Here is a 20,099-nt window from a genome sequence, read left to right as displayed (position 1 = left end):
GGAAAAAGTCGCAGGGGGCCAAGTCTGGTGAATACGGTGGCTGAGGCATGATGATAGTATTGTTTTTGGCCAAAAAGGTACTCACTAGTAACGACGTGTGCGCAGGTGCATTATTATGGTGCAGAATCTATGAATTTTCTACTCTTTGCTCCATTATTTTCAACAGCAAAAAATCGCCGAGCACGCAAACACGAGTCTAACCTTTATGCCTCTCACATAAAAACAACACATGCTATATAGTCAAAACTGTGAACATATGATCGTGACGAGTGTACCAACACAAAAAAAAAAATTTTGAAATTAGAGTGTACAGAGCGCGCGAATTCAAAAAGTCACCTTACTTTTTGATCACACCTTGTATATATATATATATATATATATATATATATATATATATATATATATATATATACGATTAAATTACCCACACAACACATGTACGTAAGAAGGACGCAAATCAAACGTCTGGTACAAGACTTGAGGACGTCCTGAGAACGACTATCGGATGTCCTGTGTACATCCGATGGATGTACTAGGGATGTCCCATGTCCCACCTTAAGTACGTTCTAAGGACGTACTTAAAATACTTCACACCGGACATAACACGGACACAGTTAGGACATAATTAAGAAATAATGGAAAAATATAAATTTTTTGTATTTAAGTGTTTTAAATATTAAAGATAATTTATGTAAAGCTTTATTGCGTTGCATAGATCCCCCATAGCAAAAAATATAGTGACCTATCACAATAGGCTCACAAAGTCACAAGTAAATTGTGCGGACAATCGCATATATGTCACTATGACATCACTGTAATATCATTGTGACTAATTGCTTGTCACATAGCAACGTCTATGTAATATCACAGTGACAAGATTTTGCTATGGGGGATCAATTCTGTAAATAAACAAAATTTATTTACAGAAAACTAAACAGACAACAAAACTTTTATAAAATCATCTTAAATACTTAAAATACTTGTACAAAAAATTAGATTTCTCTAATATTGTAACAAATAGTTGTGTTTTTAATAACAAATAGAATAAATATAATTATAAAAATGTGTTATTAAATAAAAATATAATCTTATCTATTTAACTTTTATATGTATATAGTTTATTTAAAGTGTAAATATTTAAATACATTTTGAAATTTAATTAACTTTGCACTGTACGTCCGATACACTCTTAATACTGCAATATTTAACATATTATTTGTTCTTGTTCAAAAATCTTAATTTTTTTATTGCAAAGCAATAAATTAGCAATAGTAACATTTTACTTATTATCGACGTGCTATTTTTCACGTTCACATTAGTTAAATCACATTCTTATCTAAAAAAAATCTTATTCTTAAAAAAAATTAAAACAGTCCAATCAAATATTGTGAATAAGACAGAGTCTTAAACTTTTTATCTTAATACATACTTAATAAATCACATTTTTATCTAAAAAAAAAATCTTATTCTAAAAAAAAAGTAAAACAGTCCAATCAAATATTGCGAATAAGACAGAGTCTTAAACTTTTCATCTTAATACATACTTAATAAATCACATTTTTATCTAAAAAAAAATCTTATTCTAAAAAAAAAATAAGCCCAATCAAATATTGCGAATAAGACAGAGTCTTAAACTTTTCATCTTAATACCAAAGACTTAATAACAAGTTTTAGTTTGACCGAAGAAAACAAGATTTGGAAGGAATTTCCAAATTTCATTTTCAAATCTAGTTTTCTTCGGTCAAACTAAAACTTGTTTTTTTTTTAATTCGGTACTACTTTTATATATATCAGACCATCCGGATGGCTGTTGACATGTAACAGACTCATAAAATATTAGTCCAGAAGGGGAAACTTTTAATCAGCATTATTAATTTCTGGATTTTTTTTAATCCTTTCGGATGAACGGCGGAACCAATTTATCACAGTAAGCTCTACTGTCGGTCATCCATTTTAAACTTCTTTTTCACGATAACTGTAAATGAAAAGATAAGTTTTCTATAATATTAATCGTCGACTTTTGTTATCAACTATTAAAAATATGGATATTTACCAAATATCGTACGTGCAACAATAGTTCCTTGCAGTTTTATATTATTTTTTTCTTCCTTGCCAGGAAATCATCGCTGAAAGTTGTGGATTAAACACAGCTCCAAGTATTCGTCTTATCATATCGTTGCCATCTTTTCCACCTCGAGTGGAAAACATTTTTTCCTTAAAGAATCAAGAAAAATATAATTAAAATTTAACATTTGTGTATACTTTTATGATTTCTATTTCTTTTTATGAACACTTACAAGTTGTTCACACGCGACCGTGTTATTAGACAACAACGTTTCTAGATCATACCAATCCTGCATAATTGTGAATGGAAATGTAGGCAGAATATTTTCCAATTCTTCTTCCTGTCTTGCGTGCCTGATGTTCCTTTTGCGAAAGTTTTCTTGAGGATTATTTAAAATATCTTGTACTATTGGCACTAAAACATCCCGTATTTCTTTAACATCAAATTTTATTTTGATTAAGTCACGTATTACTAGTTTTTCGAATTCTGTAAGAAATTGTAAATTAATTATAAACTCATAATAAGTATGTTCTCTATGTAGGATCAGAATAATTAAATAGTTTACCACTTTCACCGATATAGTTTGATGTTGTTAGTAATGTTTCTTTGCGAGGAATTGAGGATATTATTCTTTGTTCTTCTTGATACATATTCTTGCTGCATCCTGGTTGTGCATCATCTAACGAGGAAACATATATTAAGTAATTATCTGCGCTTTAACAGTTCGAAGGATTAGAATTTGAGACGGGAAAATATCTCAAAAATATTTAAAAAAGATTCAAATAAACGTTATTGGACATTACAAAATGTATTAACTTATCATGTCAGTTGATAACACATTTCGAGTTATTTTAAAATACTTGAAAATATTAAACTGTGAGTTTTAAAATACTTGAAAATGTTAAACACTTTTCTCATGTTTTATTCCTTTTCACTTAAGATTTAAAGCTAATCATAACGTGTCTATTTACATGAATTCCAAGTTCAATCTCATCACCAGTCAATACATTTTTTTAATGTCTTAAACAATTTTTTTCAATTTTTTTGAAAAGCCTATTTTAAAGATATTTACTATCCTTTTTTTTTTTTTTGTTGACGGAGGGGAAATGCGTTACCGCATACCCCAGGCCCCGGGGGAGGCCTGGCGGTTATGTGGGGCTCTCCCCCGCCGTCTACGTGACGACGGGGGCATACCCATTAAAACCGGGTGTCCGGCTCTGGTCCTTGGCTGGGGGACTCCGGGAACGCGTGCAGCATGCTTCCGGAGCTCCCCGGACCGGTCGGCCGAGGCCGACTCAGCACGCCGGGGGCACCCTGGTATGGGTCCCCCGGCAGGGCCGTGAGGCCAAGCCGGCCTCAGGTAGGGGGAGAGGGACACCAGCCCTCCCCCGCCTCTTCCCCTTGAGGTGTTTACGGGGGTAAAGCCCGGGAGTCCGGCCCCCCGGCCGGATGTCCCGGGCCCCTACGCGCCGGACGAGTCCGGCGCGGCGGCTTCTCCTTCTCAGTGTTGGAGGGGAGGGGGCAGGAAGAAGTTCCTTCCACTCCCCCACCAGCACCCCGGCGAGGCGCTAGAGGGGGAGCGATGGCGCGTAGTAGCGCGCGCGATCGCTCCCCCGGACCGTTAGGTCAGATCTGCCTCGCCGGGCTCACTAGCGCGGGGGCCCTCCTCCCGCGGCTGCGCGTCCCGAAAGCTGGGCCGGCAGCCGTAGGGGAGGAGGGTCGCTCCCTTTCTTCATTCCCGTGGCGGTCGCCGTCGTCCCTCTCCTCCACGATAGTGGGGAGGGAGGGGGCGACCGCCACGGCTCTTCTGCCCCGCCGCCGCCCGGTGGAACTCCGGGGGCGGGGGGGCCACTTCTTCTCCGTCGGGGCGGACGGGGCGGGGGCCGAGACGAATTGTGACCCCCGTCTCCGCCGCCCCTTCTGTTCCTCGCATCGCTTGGGGGCATACGACCCCCAGGCTGACGCTCCCGCACCTTTTCGGCCTCCTCCTTCTGCAGCATGACTCGCTCGCAGAAGGAGGAGACCGCCTTCCAGGCTCTCTCCCTGCCGATCATCTGACTAATGATGGCCGGCAGGGAGAGGTCATTTCCAACTTCAGCCCTCAGGACTCCGCGCAGCTCTTCCCACGCTGGACACTCTTCCAGCGTGTGCTGCGCGGAGTCCCGGGCGGCGCCACAGTGGTGGTACTGTGTCGTCGGCTCCCTCCTTATCCTGCACAGGTACTCACCGAAGCAGCCATGCCCGGTGAGCACCTGTGTCGTCCTGTAGGACAAGCCGCCAAACGGGCGGCCCACCCACTCGTCCAGGTGTGGTAGGACGGCCTCCAAGATCCGAGATCCGGCCGCCGGCGGGTTTTTGATGAGGTTCCTCTTCCAGGACCTCATCACCCGCCGACGGGCCCTCTCCCGAGATATTTACTATCCTAGAATTTTTGCTCGATTGTACATTTTATAAAACGTATATATTTTATAAATAATTATCTGATTTTTATAGCAATTTTCAATTTTTTATTATTTTTTGTTCTTATACAATTTTTTATTATTTATATTTAAGTTAAAATATTACTTTAACTGATAATTTTAGTAATAAATTAATATGTTTACCTGTAACGTTATTGCGGTAGTTTTGTTGTGACTTCGTGGCTGAAAAAGTAATCTTTTTTCTAGGAGCCTCACAATTTGCATTTACAACTTTTTTGTTGGTAACTGCGAAGGCTTTAGGTAACTGTACGTTTGGTTTTTTCGGAAGCGTATTTTCCTTTTCTTCTTCATCGTTTGACGAATTACTTGTAGCACTTGTACTTGTGAAGTTTGGCTTCAATGCATTGTGCAGGAATGTTGCCTTTTTCTTTGTACAGCTCTCTGTTTCATCTGATGAATTGCTGTTACTATAATATTTGCGATTACGTTTAGATAATCGTTTTCCCAAAGCTTTTACATTTTTTGATGGAAAATCCGATGAAATTTCGGCGTCTTTCAAATTTGACTGAGCTGTATCGAAATCGTCTAAAAAATTGGTTTTATGTTAAAATCCAGTCAATTATCGGCTTTTTAAAGTCATGATTTAATATAAATTGAAATAGAATCTTTAATGAATATGTAATATATTTCAAACTTATCATTTAATTTTATTAATTATATACTTAATTTAAAATATTCTTCGTTATATTTTGTATTGCGTACCAAACGTGCTGAGGACTCTGCACTTGTAGATCTTCCAATGTTTATTGGGAAGTGTTCTACGAACAACATTTTTCTTGGGGAAAGTAGTATTGGGCCAGCAACATGTATCCATTGATGTACAAATCCAAAAATCTGGCACAACTTCTACAGTGTTTTCTTCCATAAAATGGACAATGCAAAATCGTGAAGACATCTATGTATATAGTGAAATATTTAAATAATTAATAGATAATTACTGACTGTGTATCAATGAAAATATTACGATATTGTTGTGGCGATGTTCAAAAATAGGAAGAACGACGCTTTTATTTTTTATATTTTCAATTGGAAACGATCTCAAAGAACTGTATTCGCCAGGAAATTGTACTATTCCGAAGCAAGTCGATGGTGCTGGAGAATTAAAAAACGATTTTCCATTTTTCGCAAGTTTGCCAATAATGACAATACTATTATTACGATGGCAAATATTTTCTACCATAACAATACTATCATCTTTCATTATGCAGCAGTTATTAGGAGCTTTTGTAGTAATTGTAAAATGTTGGAATTGAATCTTTGTATACATCGGCGGTCTGCAATCATTTATCAAGAGTCCATTGTAACATTCTCTTCTTAATTTATAGGTATTAATGCGATCGATAATTTCAACGGTAACACAATTTCTTCTTAATTCAGAAACTCTGTTACTTATTTGCTGAAGAGGTTTATCACTTTTTCTCACAATTTTCTTGATTTCTTGCAAGTAGTTTTCGAAAATAAATGCGGAAAATTTGTCTAATGCTCCCCATTGTAAAGCATCATCAGCCAGATGTAACAATCCATGTGTATTATATGTAGCATTGTTTATTCCATACAATAATAAAAAGTCGGTAAAATACTCTTGTAATAAATTTTTTGCGTACCTGTTTTGTTCTACATCTATTTCAGGAGTTGCTAAGATACGTATAGCTATTGATAATTTAAGAAAATGCTCATATATGTCCTGTCTTACGACTTTACGAAGAACTATTAGTCCAGTATACAAGAGAAATTCTCTATATTCGGTTGCCTTCATTCGATCAAGCTCATCTAATGCTCTGGGTTTTCGAGCAAATTCTAATGGAATGTGTGTTCTTAATGCAAGTTGTCTACGTGAAATCTCGAGAACTTGTTGTATTCCCAGTTTCATTGGATTTAATTTTCCGGTCATTAATTTCAGCATTTTTTTCACTTGTCCCAGTAGTACCAAATGCATATAATCGTGGGGGAATTGGGAAATCATATCTATGTTAAGTTTTAACAAGGAACTTACTCCAGTATGGTGTTCAATTTGGGTTTGATTGATAAATGATTCTTTGGTACGCAACGAAGCATTCATTTCTGGAAATACTACTTTTCCTTGATAGATACCTTTAGTCTCACATTTTGGACACCCATAAAATCCGCTATGACTTTTTATAGAGCAAACATAAGCTCTCGCAGGAGCGTCACATATGAAGCAATCAATTATGAATGGAATGTTCTTGCCAGCATAAGTAAAGCCATTTTGAATTAGGTTTTCAGCTTCTTCGATAAACATTCGTAAATATAATTCAATGCCTGGTGGTTTCCCATACCCGTGAAAGGCTCCAATTAAAAATGGTCTCTTATTTATAAAATTTCTAAAACTCCCAAGAATAGGCCATAGTTGGCTCTTGGAACTTTTAGCAAGAGGTAGTCCATCTATATTAACAGATAAATGTACTTCTTCTGGTAGACACCTAAGGCCATCATTGAGTTCAATTATATGCTGCAAGCCCTTTTCTATTCCAAAATGACAGTACAGTCCATGTTCCATTCGAATAACTTCCGATTTTCTAGGTGTTTTTAAAAGTGTTCGACCATTTTGTGGAAAGCTCTTCATACAATTTTCGGTTCTTAATACGTGTAAAAGATTAGTTACGGCAGATATACATATATTGTTTGCATGACTCCATTGCACTAGATTTGTCTGCAATCTACCAATATTTATTTCGTTATCAACATCGCGTTCCGATTTCATTGAATCTTCGCTATCGTATTCGTTCGGTAAGATTGTTTCTTCTTCTTGTTCCATATCCTGCTCTTCTTCTACTTCTTGTTGCTCTTCTTCTACTTCTTGTTGCTCTTCTTCTACTTCTTGTTGCTCTTCTTCTACTTCTTGTTGCTCTTCTTCTATTTCTTGTTCTACTTCCTCTTGTATTGACCGATTACAAGCTTTATTGTAATTGAACGGAATGTCTTCGTTTATTTGCAACTGTCTATCATTACTATTATTGTCACACTCTGACATTCTCGTTTCAGATAAATTTTCTGATTCTTTATAGTTACCACCAAGTTCAATGTCCTGTAACATTTCTTTTATAAGTCGGCCTCGATGCCGACGACTATAAAATTTTTGTTTCTTTAATTTAGGCATGATTCCGTATTTTACTTCAGAAGAAAATAATTGGTGACAAAATCTATTTCAATTCAAATAACGTTTTTGTGAACGTGACAGTCAATATAACGTTTGCGTATGAAGAACTTGCCGTCTGTAAAACCTGCCAATTTAAAAATTGACGTATATTTTTTAATCGTAAAAGTAATTGTATATTAATAAATCTTTAAGTTAAACGTTTCGTATATATTTAATTTGATTTCATAATATAATTGAGAAAAAATTATTTAGTTTAGGAATATATATTTGAATATATTTAAATAATGTAAATAATTTATTCCAATAGTATCTTCTAAACATTTATTTAAATCTAAATATTTAAGAATAAAAAATTTACATTAAATAAATTAACATTAAATAAATTATTACTTCAAATAAATCTATATTTCCTTGATGGATGACAAAATTATTTCAATTAAAATATCGAATGCAATTCTGTTAAAAAATATTTACTTCATTGAAATAACTTTTGATCAGAATAAGTTATAAAAATATACTTCAAGATATAATTTTAGAGAAATAAATGCATATGCTGTAATTAAAAAACTACTAAGAATACTATAATTTAAAACTTTAAGAAATGAACAGTTTGGTTTTAATTCGTGTAGAGGAAAATTATTGTTGAATTTCAGTATTGGTCAATTCGAATCATAAATATTTTCAATATATTAAAGTTTACTGACTCGAATTAATTGATAATGAAAATCCATTATAAGTTTATTTTAATTTCTTTTTCTTTCATGACAATGATGCTTTAAAGTTCATTTTCGTATAGGACAAATTTTTTTAGATAATTATAGGAACTACTCATAATTTGTTCAGGTCATCCAATATATAGTGTACTTTATTTATCGTAAAAGACAAATTGTCTTAAAGGTTTATGATTATTTGCATATGCTGGCTCATACAGATGATCTGAATCACCGAGTGTATAATATGCATAAACTTTAATTTTTTTCCAATTTACAATTGTAACATTATAAATACAATTATGGATGCAAGCATAATAATATTCAATATGTAACAATAAAAGTTAACCCTAATAGCATACAGAATTGAAAAAGAATTCAGATTTATGTCATCAATTATGAATTTGTTTTAAGATGCAAAAAGAATTATTTTTCTGACTTTTCAGAGAAAGAATTCTTTTTGCATCTCAAAATGAACTCAGAATTGATGACATAAACCTGAATTTCTTAAAAATTCTTTTTGAATTCTCTGTGCTACCTGGGAAGTGTAAAAAGAAATAGAAATTTGTGTCGAGGCTTAACAAAAGAGAAGAATAAGAAATTAAGACAGAAAATACATTTTTAATCGCAAGCAGTTGATATGAAAATTTTTCACTCCTAAGCATTAATAATTGTAAAAATAGTTTTCAAACATAATTTGTATAACTGAGTTATTTACGTAATAGTGGTTGAATTTAAACAAAAAGGTAACAATAATTTATTATTAAACTTTTACAGGTGATTACTTTCCCTGCACTACATTCACACATTTTGGTTTAAACAGCTAATTCTGTTTAGTTTAAAAATAAATAATTTCTATCCTTTTGATTAAACTCAACTTTTCTTTAGTAAAAAGGTCATTTTTCCAAACACCATAATAACATGTGTACAGTAAATTGCCATCGCCAACATATGCACGTGAAAATTAACGTGGGTTCAATATAGGTTAGGTTGTATTATGTACATTCCAAACAGCACACTTTATCCAAAGGATGTTCTACGAACATTCTTAGGAGGTCTGTGCTATGGGATGCGATTTACAATTACGATTTTTTGTTTTACCTACGATATATTTTTTGCTGCGAGAGGTTAATATCCTCGTTTCTCTGTTTATAAAACTGGCACAGCATATACGACAGGACAAGTCAAGAAAAATAAGGAAAGCCACTGTATAGAAGCCGTACCGAACACAAATTTAATACTCAACACACTCAATAACGATCGAATAAAGGCCTAAAATAAGCCACGCGCCGCAAGAACGTTGCAGAGGTAAACGAGTAAACATACAGTGTTCATGGAGAAACGACCATGCTTCGTGTAGCTTATAGTGATCACGTGGGGGAACTCGAGCGCATCGTTGCGTCACTGTCATTCCCCCGGCGCACAATCTATACTCTCTATAATAGCGACCTTAGAATTAAAGTATAGTACGGTCTCGCTCAACATTGTAATAATATTCACACAATTATAACGCAATGTGGACAAAATTGAATTTATTATTTATTATAATGATTATTTAAAGAATATATAAAAAAATTATTGTAATATAAAAATATATAATATATATATATATATATATATATATACATATATAATATCCCAAGATAGCACACAATATTTATAATAAATATTAATAAATATTTATCATAAATATTTTAAAAAATATTTAATAAATATTTTAAAAAATATGTAATAAATATTTTAACAATATTTTGAATAAAGAGTTTTATAATCTTTTTCTATCATGTATATAAAATACGTAGGAAATATTTCTATAATATTTATGAAAAATGTTTATGATAAATATTTATGATCTGTCAAATCTAAAACCATAAAAACATTTATTAAATGTTATGATAAATGTTTATAAAATATTAAAATAAATATTATAAATATTTAGTACATATTTTATAAATATTTTATGCCATCTGGGAAAACAATTACACATGAAATAATAAAATCGGGACATATAGAAAAAATGTCCTCTGGATATACAACGGACGTCCTCTGGATATACAACGAACGTCCTCTGGATATACAACGGACGTCCTCTGGACATAAAGAGACACATGCAGAAATTAAATCAACATAATTTCTGGATATGTCCCCGAATGCAATTATGATAAATGCATTAATGTATTATTGTATTATTCTCTTTATTGAGTCTGCAATTAAAAGATCGCAGTCATATATAACGGGACGTCCAGAATACGTTCTTTGGACATCCTGCGGATGTCCGAAATACAGCGACATAAACAGGACATTTGAGGACATAAATAGGATGTCCGAAGGACGTCCATGTGTTGTGTGGGTATGTATCTGACCTTGCTTTAGAATTATGAGTATTATGCATACGAGCATCCACCGTATCGTTTTTATATAATTCACATGACATGTACTTTTCCATAGCTTTCATGAAAAACGGATGGTTCAAAGTTGACAATTGTTATATTATATTTTTTTCAATATCGGCATCGTGTTCTTGTAATGATATTTTATTATCTATTTGCAGCGCAATGTCTGTCTCCTCCACTGACGGACTATTTAAATATTTCTGATCATAATTTATTTTGTAGCTCAATGTTCAATGCAATCCTTATGTCTGCAATAAATTATAATAAAATATATAAATTCACAATAAAAAAGAATAAAACAAAGCTAGTCAGAGACTTTTACCAAGATTATTGTTAATAATGACTGACGAATAAAGATCAGGTTAAAGAACCTGTCACGACGGATATGATGATGATGACAAGATGACAAGAAGTACTACACCACATACACCACAAGTACACCACAAGTCGCATACGGCTGACTGCTTAGAACATATATTACTGGAAGGAACATAGACCTATGTTCTCTGTACATTCGAGTTGACGCAGAGAAGATTGACAAAGATGGAGATACAATACGCAAAAGATTGACGAGGATGGATATAGAATGCGCCCAGTCGGCAATGCGCATGCTCCGATAAATAAAACCATAGATACGCGCGAGCCGCGCGAGCACTGCGGGGTTATGAAAAGCAGCAACAGCTAAGCCTAATTGTAAGTGGAAAGAAACAGTGAGAAAAATAATAAAATTTTGTATAAGTGATTTGAACGCGGTGATATAGATGTATTGCTATATCTGCAAAGAGCGAGATAAGGCGTCTACCTATCATGTGTAAGTATAACTGCATTATACAGGGTGTCAGGTAACGATCGCCCGTGGTTTCGTGGATTGATAGATCAAGTAAAACTGAGCAGAAAAGTCCTTTACCATTTTTTAATATTTGCCATAGTTAACGAAATAAAAATTAATAAAGTCTGCGAATAAGCGCGTATCACCGCGCGCAAGGACCGCCGCGTCGCCGAGACGTGGCAGCCGCGGCTGTAGGCGTGGCGCTGTGCGGTGAGGAAGGAAAAGCAGTAGCTGTTTTCCTTCCTCACCGCACAGCGCCACGCCTACGCCGCGGCTGCCAACGTCTCGGCGACCGGCGGGCGGTCCTTGCGCGCGGTGATACGCGCTTATTCGCAGACTTTATTAATTTTTATTTCGTTAACTATGGCAAATATTAAAAAGTGGTAAAGGACTTTTCTACTCAGTTTTACTTGATTTATCAATCCACGAAACCACGGGCGATCGTTACCTGACACCCTGTATATTGAAATCTTGAACTCTGGTAATGCGAATTTTGAAGTTATATTGCTAATTTATTTTATTATTTCTAGCTATAAAAATAAATTATGAACAATTAATAAATTAAAAAAAAACAAGTGTCTGAGAGTAGTATTTGTGATAAATAAAATAATATATGGAATTCTTATAGATTTCCGAAGAACCTTGAAATCCGCACAAAATGGTTAGCACCATTTGGATTAAAGGAAATAGATATTTCAAAATCCACGCGAATATGTGGAAAACATTTTAAAGAATCATGTTTTCATATTGTAAATATTCAAGGAGAAAAAAAAATGTTAAAAAAAAGGATCAAATCCAGAGTTGCTTCTTTCTAAAGAGAGAAAGAAATCATTAAAAAGGTACATATTTTTTTGATACAATGATTTACTTATTACCCTCTGTAGACCGCAACTTGGGGGCCTCTGGGCCTTCTCAAGTGTGCTCGAATTTGTTTGCAATGTGATTGATGAAAGATTGATAAAATGTAGGTTAATTATCTGAAATATAAGTTATTTTGTTTCAGAAAACTAGATGAAATGTTCGATTCTCCTGAAACTTCTTCAACTGTTCCGGCATCTGTACAACTATGTGTTCCGTTAGAAGATAAGAACGAGAACCCAGAATCCCAACAAGAAGAAGCAACAGTGGAAGATTTCGTAAATGATATTCACATGGAACATAATGTAGAGGATGAAACATGTATATCACTTAGATCGCCAAAATCAAACATTATTAAGCAGAAAAGATGGCGCCCAGCTTATGTTTCGCAAATAGATATAGATCATGCATTTGATACACCCCGTCGTGCAAAAAGAAACTTTGGTATAGTTGTCAGTAAATTAAATGCCTTGAAAAAGAAAGTGGTTAACTTAAATCAGAAAAATCGTAGACTGACTAAAAAGGTCGAACATTTACAGTCACTACTCAAGCTTTTAAAAGACAGAAAATTGATTTCAGAAGAAGCAGAAATGACTATACAGGTATATTGTATATAAAATAATTTTTTTAATCATGCTGAGATTTTTTAATATAAAGTAATATCGTTGCTATTTGAAATTGTAAAATAATAAGATACTAATGTATGATTATTTAATATATTCTTTTACACATTGTATGTATTTATCAATATATTATTTTCACTGTTATTTTCACATTTTTATTTTCCCTTGTAGACAATGACATCAGATAGCATGAAGGATATTATCGCTAGAAAGTTACAGTCAAAAACGGCTAAAATTTCTCCCAGTTTAAGAGCATTTGCTATGACGTTGCATTTTTATTCGGCAAAAGCGTATAATTATGTTAGAAAACAGTTTAAGAATTTGTTGCCGCACGAAAAAACTATAGCTAAATGGTATAAAGTAATCGATGGTAATCCTGGCTTTACAAAACAAGCTTTTGATTCAATTGCCCAAAAAGTTAAAAAAGAGAAAAATGTTATTGTCAATCTTACAATGGACGAAATGTCAATTCCTGAAAACATTCACTGGGATGGTTGTAAATTCTACGGTTACACTGATTTAGGTATCGACGGAAATGATAATCAAAGTGAACAAGTACCAAAAGCTAAAAACGCCCTGGTATTTATGGCTGTTGCACTGAATAGTAATTGGAAAGTTCCGATAGGATATTTTCTTATAAATAGTTTAAATTCCATTGAAAGAGCAAATTTATTATCTAAATGTTTAACAATGTTACACAATACGGGTGCAATATGTAATTCTATTACATTTGATGGTGCAGCTGTTAATTTAAGCATGTGCACCAATTTGAAATGTAATTTTAATTATGGAAAGCAGTTTCAACCATGGTTCGAACATCCAGTTACCAAAGAAATGGTACACATTTTATCTATAGCAATTCAAATAATACTTAAAAAAAAGAAATAAAATACCTAAAAGAAATGTATTAGATTTTGAAATCTTTTACAGGTTTTCGTTTTCTGGGATGCATGTCATATGCTCAAATTGATTAGAAATTGTTTTGGATCAAAGAAAATGTTGATTGATGCTCAAGAACAGAAAATACTGTGGCACTATTTGCAAATGCTCCAAGATTTGCAAAAGCGTGAAGGATTAAGATGCGGCAATAAGCTAAAGCAAAGACATCTCAATTGGCAAGCCGAAAAAATGAATGTTCGGTTAGCTGCACAGTTATTAAGTAACAGTGTAGCTGATTCACTGACGTATTGCGAAAATCAAAATATTATAGGTTTTGCAGATGCTAGTCATACTGCAGTATTTTGCAAAACTATAAATAACTGTTTTGATATTTTGAATAGCCGTAATATTTTTAGCAAAAATCCCTTTAGTCAAAAAATCAGTTTGCAAAATATAGATAGCGTCATTGACATGATAAAACATTATATTGCTTACATAGAAGGTTTGAAATTGCAAGATGGACGTTCAATTATTAATTCGGAAAGAAAAACTGGATTTTTGGGTTTTATTATATGTTTGCAAAACTCTATTGAACTATTTAAATTATTAAATCTAAAAACGGACGGACAATTTAAATATTTGTTAACGTATAAGCTCAGACAATACCATTTGGAGGTATTTTTTAGTGCATTACGGAGTCGTGGTGGTTTTAATAATAATCCGACAGCATATCAATTTCGTAATGCTTACAGACGACTTCTAGGTAGGCATCAAATTTCCGGATCTGAAAAAGGAAATTGCTTAAATTTTGAGGGAATAGAAATTCTCAATGTTGAAAGTAGTAATGCTGAATGTTCACCAGATTCCATTTTTGATGAATCTGCTACTGTGTCACAAGACACAGTATCAGATCACGATTATATATCCACAATGTGGAAACTTACGCCGTCGAGGATACTTTAAAATATATAAGTGGGTTTGTCAGCAAAGCAGTAAAGAAATTAATTCATTGTGAGTTTTGTGTGCAATTGCTATTTGGCTGTGAAGATACATGCGCACTTAATCGTATCAAAAATAGAGGAGGATTAACAATTTCATCAAAAGATGTTCAATTAATTTGTCGAACTTGCGAAATGCATTATCGACCAATAGAAAATAATTTGAAAAATTCCGATATTACAAAATTTCAAAATAACATTTTCCAATTAATAAATACAATAGTATTTAACAAAAAAGAAATTTTTAATCACATTTCAGAACAAGATATTTTTTCAAATCACAGAACACAGTTAATTAGATTAATTATAAAAAATATTTACAAGTTCGCATACACCATACCAACAAACAAATAAGTGAAAAAAATAATTATATAAGACACAAATTTACTAAATTAATATTATTCAATAATCAATAAATATAATATATATTATACGAACAATAAAATTTATCGCAACATATATGTGGTTTTCTTTTCATATCCCCAAACTCCGCGCGCATCGGTTTGTTTTGTTTTAAGCATGCGCTCTGTCGACTAAGCGCATTATATATCCATCCTTGTCAATCTTCTCTGTGTCAACTTTTTAAGCCTATGTTCCTTCCAGTAATATATGTTCTAAGGCTGACTGATGTATGCCAGCGCTACTCGTGTCGAAAATATGAAAGGGAGAATTCTTGAGGGCGACGACGACGTTTCTTAAATGAAATGTAGAATATTTAGACTTTGCGTCGCGATATCTCCGCTCGTAGGGCACGGAGAGAAAAAATAAAAACACTTTTATTATACAAGTCGGGGCCAAGCTATCGTTTGAGACTACTCAGAACTTGATCGGTTCAGCCATTACTGTAATCTGATAATCTTGCGTGCTTGGAACTCGCTGACTCGCGTAAAAGAGGGTCGGTCTGCGACTCGCTTCTCTTACATAGGCGCGAGTCGCGACCGCGCCTCTAGATTCTTCTGCGTCGTCTATCTGTTGTCGTCCAGAACGCTTCTCTCCTTGTCGTCCTCTCCACGCACCAGATTTTTGCGTTGTACTTTAAATACGTCACTTGTCGAATATTCATCGATGCAAAAGCACACACCACCCGTTGTCTTAGCATTTATGCGCTCCATAATCGTACGTCGTTTTCAAAATACAGTTCGCTCGTCGATCTTCTATGCGTTTCGTACTTTCACCACCAATTCATCAATCGATTTTGGCTTATGGACGAGCCCCCATTGTAGAGTATTGTACAGTATAATTGAATAGATAAAATTTTAAATGGTGGAGAAATAATAATTTATTAACTCAAAAGTACATTTTGAAATCAGTTCTCTTGAACTCGCTATTTAAATCTATCGTCTAACAACCATAAAACAAAAACATTTGTTTTGCTCGCACAGAAATTCACTCCTTACAATATTATTTAATATTATTTAATATTAAGTAATATTCTACTTAATATAATATATAATATTTAATATTTAATATATTATATAATATATAATATTTAACTTAATATATAATATTATTGAAATATGAAATAATATAAAAGTGCTTTTTTTGAAAGTGAAATGTAGTTTACGCAAAAAAAATAGAGTTTAAACGTTTATTATTATTGCGAAAAATATCATCACAGCTTCAGTGATCGAGTTGGCTAACAATAAGATACCCGTACCGGAGATTCGGAAGATCCCAGGTTCAAACCCTGGCTGACGTGATATTTTTCGCAATAAATTCTTTACAGTTTTTTCAGGAGAAAGTTAATATTTAATGCTAGTGAGCATCGTGTATTATTAAATTAATTTTAATTTAATAATAAATGTGATATTACTGACTCTTGTTCAATTATAGCTGTGTTACGACCGAAAGTAATGGCGCGCGGTTTGTGTTGAATCTGAGAAAGTATATAAAATCGCACGAGTAAATACAAAAGCCCCAAGATTCAGCTACGATCGTAGAAGGCGTTCTTGTTTAGATTTCAAGAAATTTGTCCTCTTAAAGACGATAAAATTGTGACCAAATTAGGTTCTTTGTTTGAAGTAGATAATTCGACAAACTGTAAGTTTATAAATATTTATAGAAATCTCGTTATGTTTTTAGAAAATACGTTTTTAGATGCTAAAGTTATTATGTAAGTTTTACTATTGCTTTATCTAATTCCTCCTAAAGATCTCGCATAAAAAAAGAACATTTTAAATCACCTGTAAGTGAATGTAAAAACAGCATTATATTACATGCAACGGTATGAATACTAATTAAATTACCGACATTGTGTGTACATACATATGTATACATATGTCAGAAAAAGATAAATACATATTTTATCGGTATTATTTACTACATTAGTACTATTGGTACTATATATACTACAAAAAACCAGACAAAAAGTAAAAAAAGTATTATATTCAGATACATGAAGATATATAAATCATACTTAAGAAAAAAAAAGGGAAACGTGCCCAATTAGGATTATACAGCCATGTGTAATAGTCGATCCTACTCTTAAAGAATTGCAAGCATTCTATATTTGTATAAACAAGGTGTTATATCAAGTTCCAACAGCATTAGAAGCAGTTGACTTATGCTTTAAAATATTTAACGTATTTGATGTTAATTATCCGCCAGAGAGTGAACATGTTTGGTTCATAATTCAGATTTGTCTTTATAAGATTTCTGCAACATATGATAAACAAATATCTTACGTAATGCCAATTATCACTTTTAATATGCTTAACTTAACAAATGATAAGTTTTATTTCTATACGTACATATACTTACATTTCTTATATATTATATATTCCAACACATAAAATTATTTTTAAAATTTGTTACTTAATAGAGATAAGTTTGTAAAGGATTCTGGTATGTCCCATAATGTGTATTATACGAGGTGTGTTCAAAAAGTATCGCGAATTTTGAATTTTCGCGGGTTACGTATATTCGAATTTCGATCTTTTTGTGGCGTTATGTTGGTACTCATGTCTCTCACTTATGCCGACAAGCTCGGCCATTTTGAATGTTCACTTAATTGTTGACAGCTGCTTTGCTTGCACGTGTTTTGGATCGTCTTCGATTTTTACCTATTCAAAAAAATGGATCAAAGAACCTGTATCAAATTTTGTGTGAAAAACGAAATTAAGTGCGCGGATGCATTCCGAATGTTGACTGTGGCATACGGAGAAGCTACCTTGGACCGAAGCAACGTTTATCGGTGGTACAAAATGTTCTCAGAAGGCCGAGAAAATGTGAACGACGAAGAGCGTGCCGGACGCCCGAGCACTTCAACAACAGACGAAAAAATTAATGAAGTGGAGAAAATGGTATTGGCCAATCGTCGAATCACCGTTAGAGAAGTTGCTGAGGACCTAAACATATCGATTGGCTCGTGCCATTCGATTTTTATCAATGATTTGGGCATGAGACGGGTCGCCGCGAAATTCGTACCAAAATTGCTCAATTGCGACCAAAAACAGCATCGCATGAACATTGCTAATGAGATGTTGGACTCTGTCCGCGACGACCCAAATTTGCTCCAGAGGGTCATAACTGGTGACGAATCGTGGGTTTATGGTTATGACGTGGAAACCAAAGCTCAATCATCTCAATGGAAGCTGCCGCACGAACCAAGACCGAAAAAAGCGCGCCAAGTTCGGTCGAATGTGAAAGTTTTGCTGACAGTTTTCTTCGATTGCAGGGGCGTGGTGCATCATGAGTTCTTGCCACAGGGTAGAACGGTCAATAAGGAATATTACCTGCAAGTTATGCGCAATTTGCGCGAAGCAATCCGCCAGAAACGCCCGGATTTGTGGAAGAACAAAAATTGGCTTTTGCACCACGATAACGCCCCTGCTCACACATCGTTGCTTGTGCGCGACTTTTTGGCCAAAAACAACACACTAATGATGCCGCAGCCACCGTATTCCCCAGATCTGGCCCCCTGTGACTTTTTCTTGTTCCCTAAACTGAAGAGGCCCATGAAAGGACGACGTTACGCTACGCTTGACGAGATAAAGACGGCATCGAAGGAGGAGCTGAACAAGATAAAAAAAAATGATTTTTTGAAGTGCTTCGGAGATTGGAAAAACCGTTGGCACAAGTGTATAATATCTCATGGGGATTACTTTGAAGGGGACAAAATAGATATTCATGAATAAATAAATAATTTTTGAAAAAACACAAAATTCGCGATACTTTTTGAACACACCTCGTATAAGTGTTCGTGCTGCAATAACAATACTTTTGAAATTAAATATCTTATCGCCCATTTAAAAATGGTACATGACGCATCGCATTCAACTTTTATATGCAAATAGGAAAATTGTTCACGTAGTTTTATAATCTACATTCATCTCAACGTCATTTGATACTAAAACATTCTAATCAAAATGATGAAAATATTTCATCTAAATGGCATTTACTTAACAGTAATAATAATAATAATAATAATAATAATAATAATAATAACGTATCCAAAATTATAGAAGCAGATGATCAATTCGCATAAGTACATTAATTCTGAAGATTTGTTAACAATGCTTGCGAACAATTAATAAATATTCCGTCAACAATGTTAAAATAATTTGATAATATAATAACAATAAATGCTGTTTTATTTGTCCTAATTATATTTCAACATAACGTTAACACGATTGTTAGCACATCAAATGATATAATATGTAAGCGATTTTTTATAAATTATCTATTGACATTTGTTACGTTTGGCGGACAAAAATTTTTTTTTTCTTTTTCTTGCGCCATCTGTCTTAAATTTATTTTTTAATAGCGAATCAAATTTAGAAACGCCTTGCGACCAATCAAATTAAATTCGAAACCGTATAGAAATAATATTCAAACTTTAATCACATAGTGATTCAGCATACAAGCCGCTATCATAAACTGCAATCACCAGGTTTATAATAAATATATGTGTATAATTTATATTAATATCTGAAACATGGAAAATTCCGCGCGGTTGCGGGGCGGTGTGGTACTCCAATGATCTCGCGTTTGCGCGCACGTGCGCGCGCGCGCACTGAATAAGCAGCGCGGCGCGATCGACAGATGGCGCGCTTCCTCGGGAGTCAAATGCATCACTATTGGCATATAAGACAGCCAGTGAAGAATTTTTTGAGCATCTGCTCGCGAAAATTTTTTGTTCTTTATC

The 20,099-nt window shown here is 34.1% G+C and overlaps 2 protein-coding genes across 4 annotated transcripts; both read right to left on the bottom strand.

The window, feature by feature from the left end:
* Positions 1–1,095: 1,095 nt before the first annotated feature.
* On the bottom strand, positions 1,096–9,738 carry LOC120358448. 2 transcript variants are annotated; one of them, XM_039452768.1, is made up of 5 exons: positions 9,475–9,738; positions 2,631–2,744; positions 2,298–2,551; positions 2,054–2,214; positions 1,096–1,975 (listed from the first exon to the last, which is right to left on the bottom strand). In XM_039452768.1, the coding sequence occupies exons 2-4, from the start codon at positions 2,713–2,715 to the stop codon at positions 2,095–2,097; spliced, it is 459 nt and encodes a 152-aa protein (XP_039308702.1). In that variant the 5' UTR covers positions 2,716–2,744; positions 9,475–9,738; the 3' UTR covers positions 1,096–1,975; positions 2,054–2,094. The 2 variants fall into 2 exon arrangements, with proteins under 2 accessions (XP_039308702.1, XP_039308701.1); XM_039452767.1 differs by lacking the exon at positions 9,475–9,738 and having other exon boundaries at positions 2,631–2,894.
* LOC120358447 lies at positions 4,687–7,868 on the bottom strand. Of its 2 annotated transcripts, none has more exons than XM_039452766.1 (2): positions 5,248–7,868; positions 4,687–5,055 (listed from the first exon to the last, which is right to left on the bottom strand). In XM_039452766.1, exon 1 carries the CDS (start codon positions 7,661–7,663, stop codon positions 5,480–5,482), a length of 2,184 nt encoding a protein of 727 aa, XP_039308700.1. In that variant the 5' UTR covers positions 7,664–7,868; the 3' UTR covers positions 4,687–5,055; positions 5,248–5,479. The 2 variants fall into 2 exon arrangements, with proteins under 2 accessions (XP_039308700.1, XP_039308699.1); XM_039452765.1 differs by having other exon boundaries at positions 4,689–5,070.
* Positions 9,739–20,099: the final 10,361 nt, after the last annotated feature.

The sequence above is a fragment of the Solenopsis invicta genome, chromosome 8 (assembly GCF_016802725.1).
Source record: "Solenopsis invicta isolate M01_SB chromosome 8, UNIL_Sinv_3.0, whole genome shotgun sequence".
Lineage (NCBI taxonomy): Eukaryota > Metazoa > Arthropoda > Insecta > Hymenoptera > Formicidae > Solenopsis > Solenopsis invicta.
Note: the sequence above shows the minus strand (reverse complement) of the source record. Positions and strands in the feature narration are given on the sequence as shown.

Excerpts from the sequence above, each read along its gene's own strand:
- LOC120358448 (XM_039452768.1), bottom strand. The coding sequence starts at position 2,715 with ATGTATCAAGAAGAACAAAGAATAATATCCTCAATTCCTCGCAAAGAA. Across the intron at positions 2,552-2,630 it reads AAACTATATCGGTGAAAGTG|AATTCGAAAAACTAGTAATA; the intron begins GTAAACTATTTA and ends AATTTCTTACAG. Across the intron at positions 2,215-2,297 it reads CGGTCGCGTGTGAACAACTT|GAAAAAATGTTTTCCACTCG; the intron begins GTAAGTGTTCAT and ends TGATTCTTTAAG.
- LOC120358447 (XM_039452766.1), bottom strand. The coding sequence starts at position 7,663 with ATGCCTAAATTAAAGAAACAAAAATTTTATAGTCGTCGGCATCGAGGC.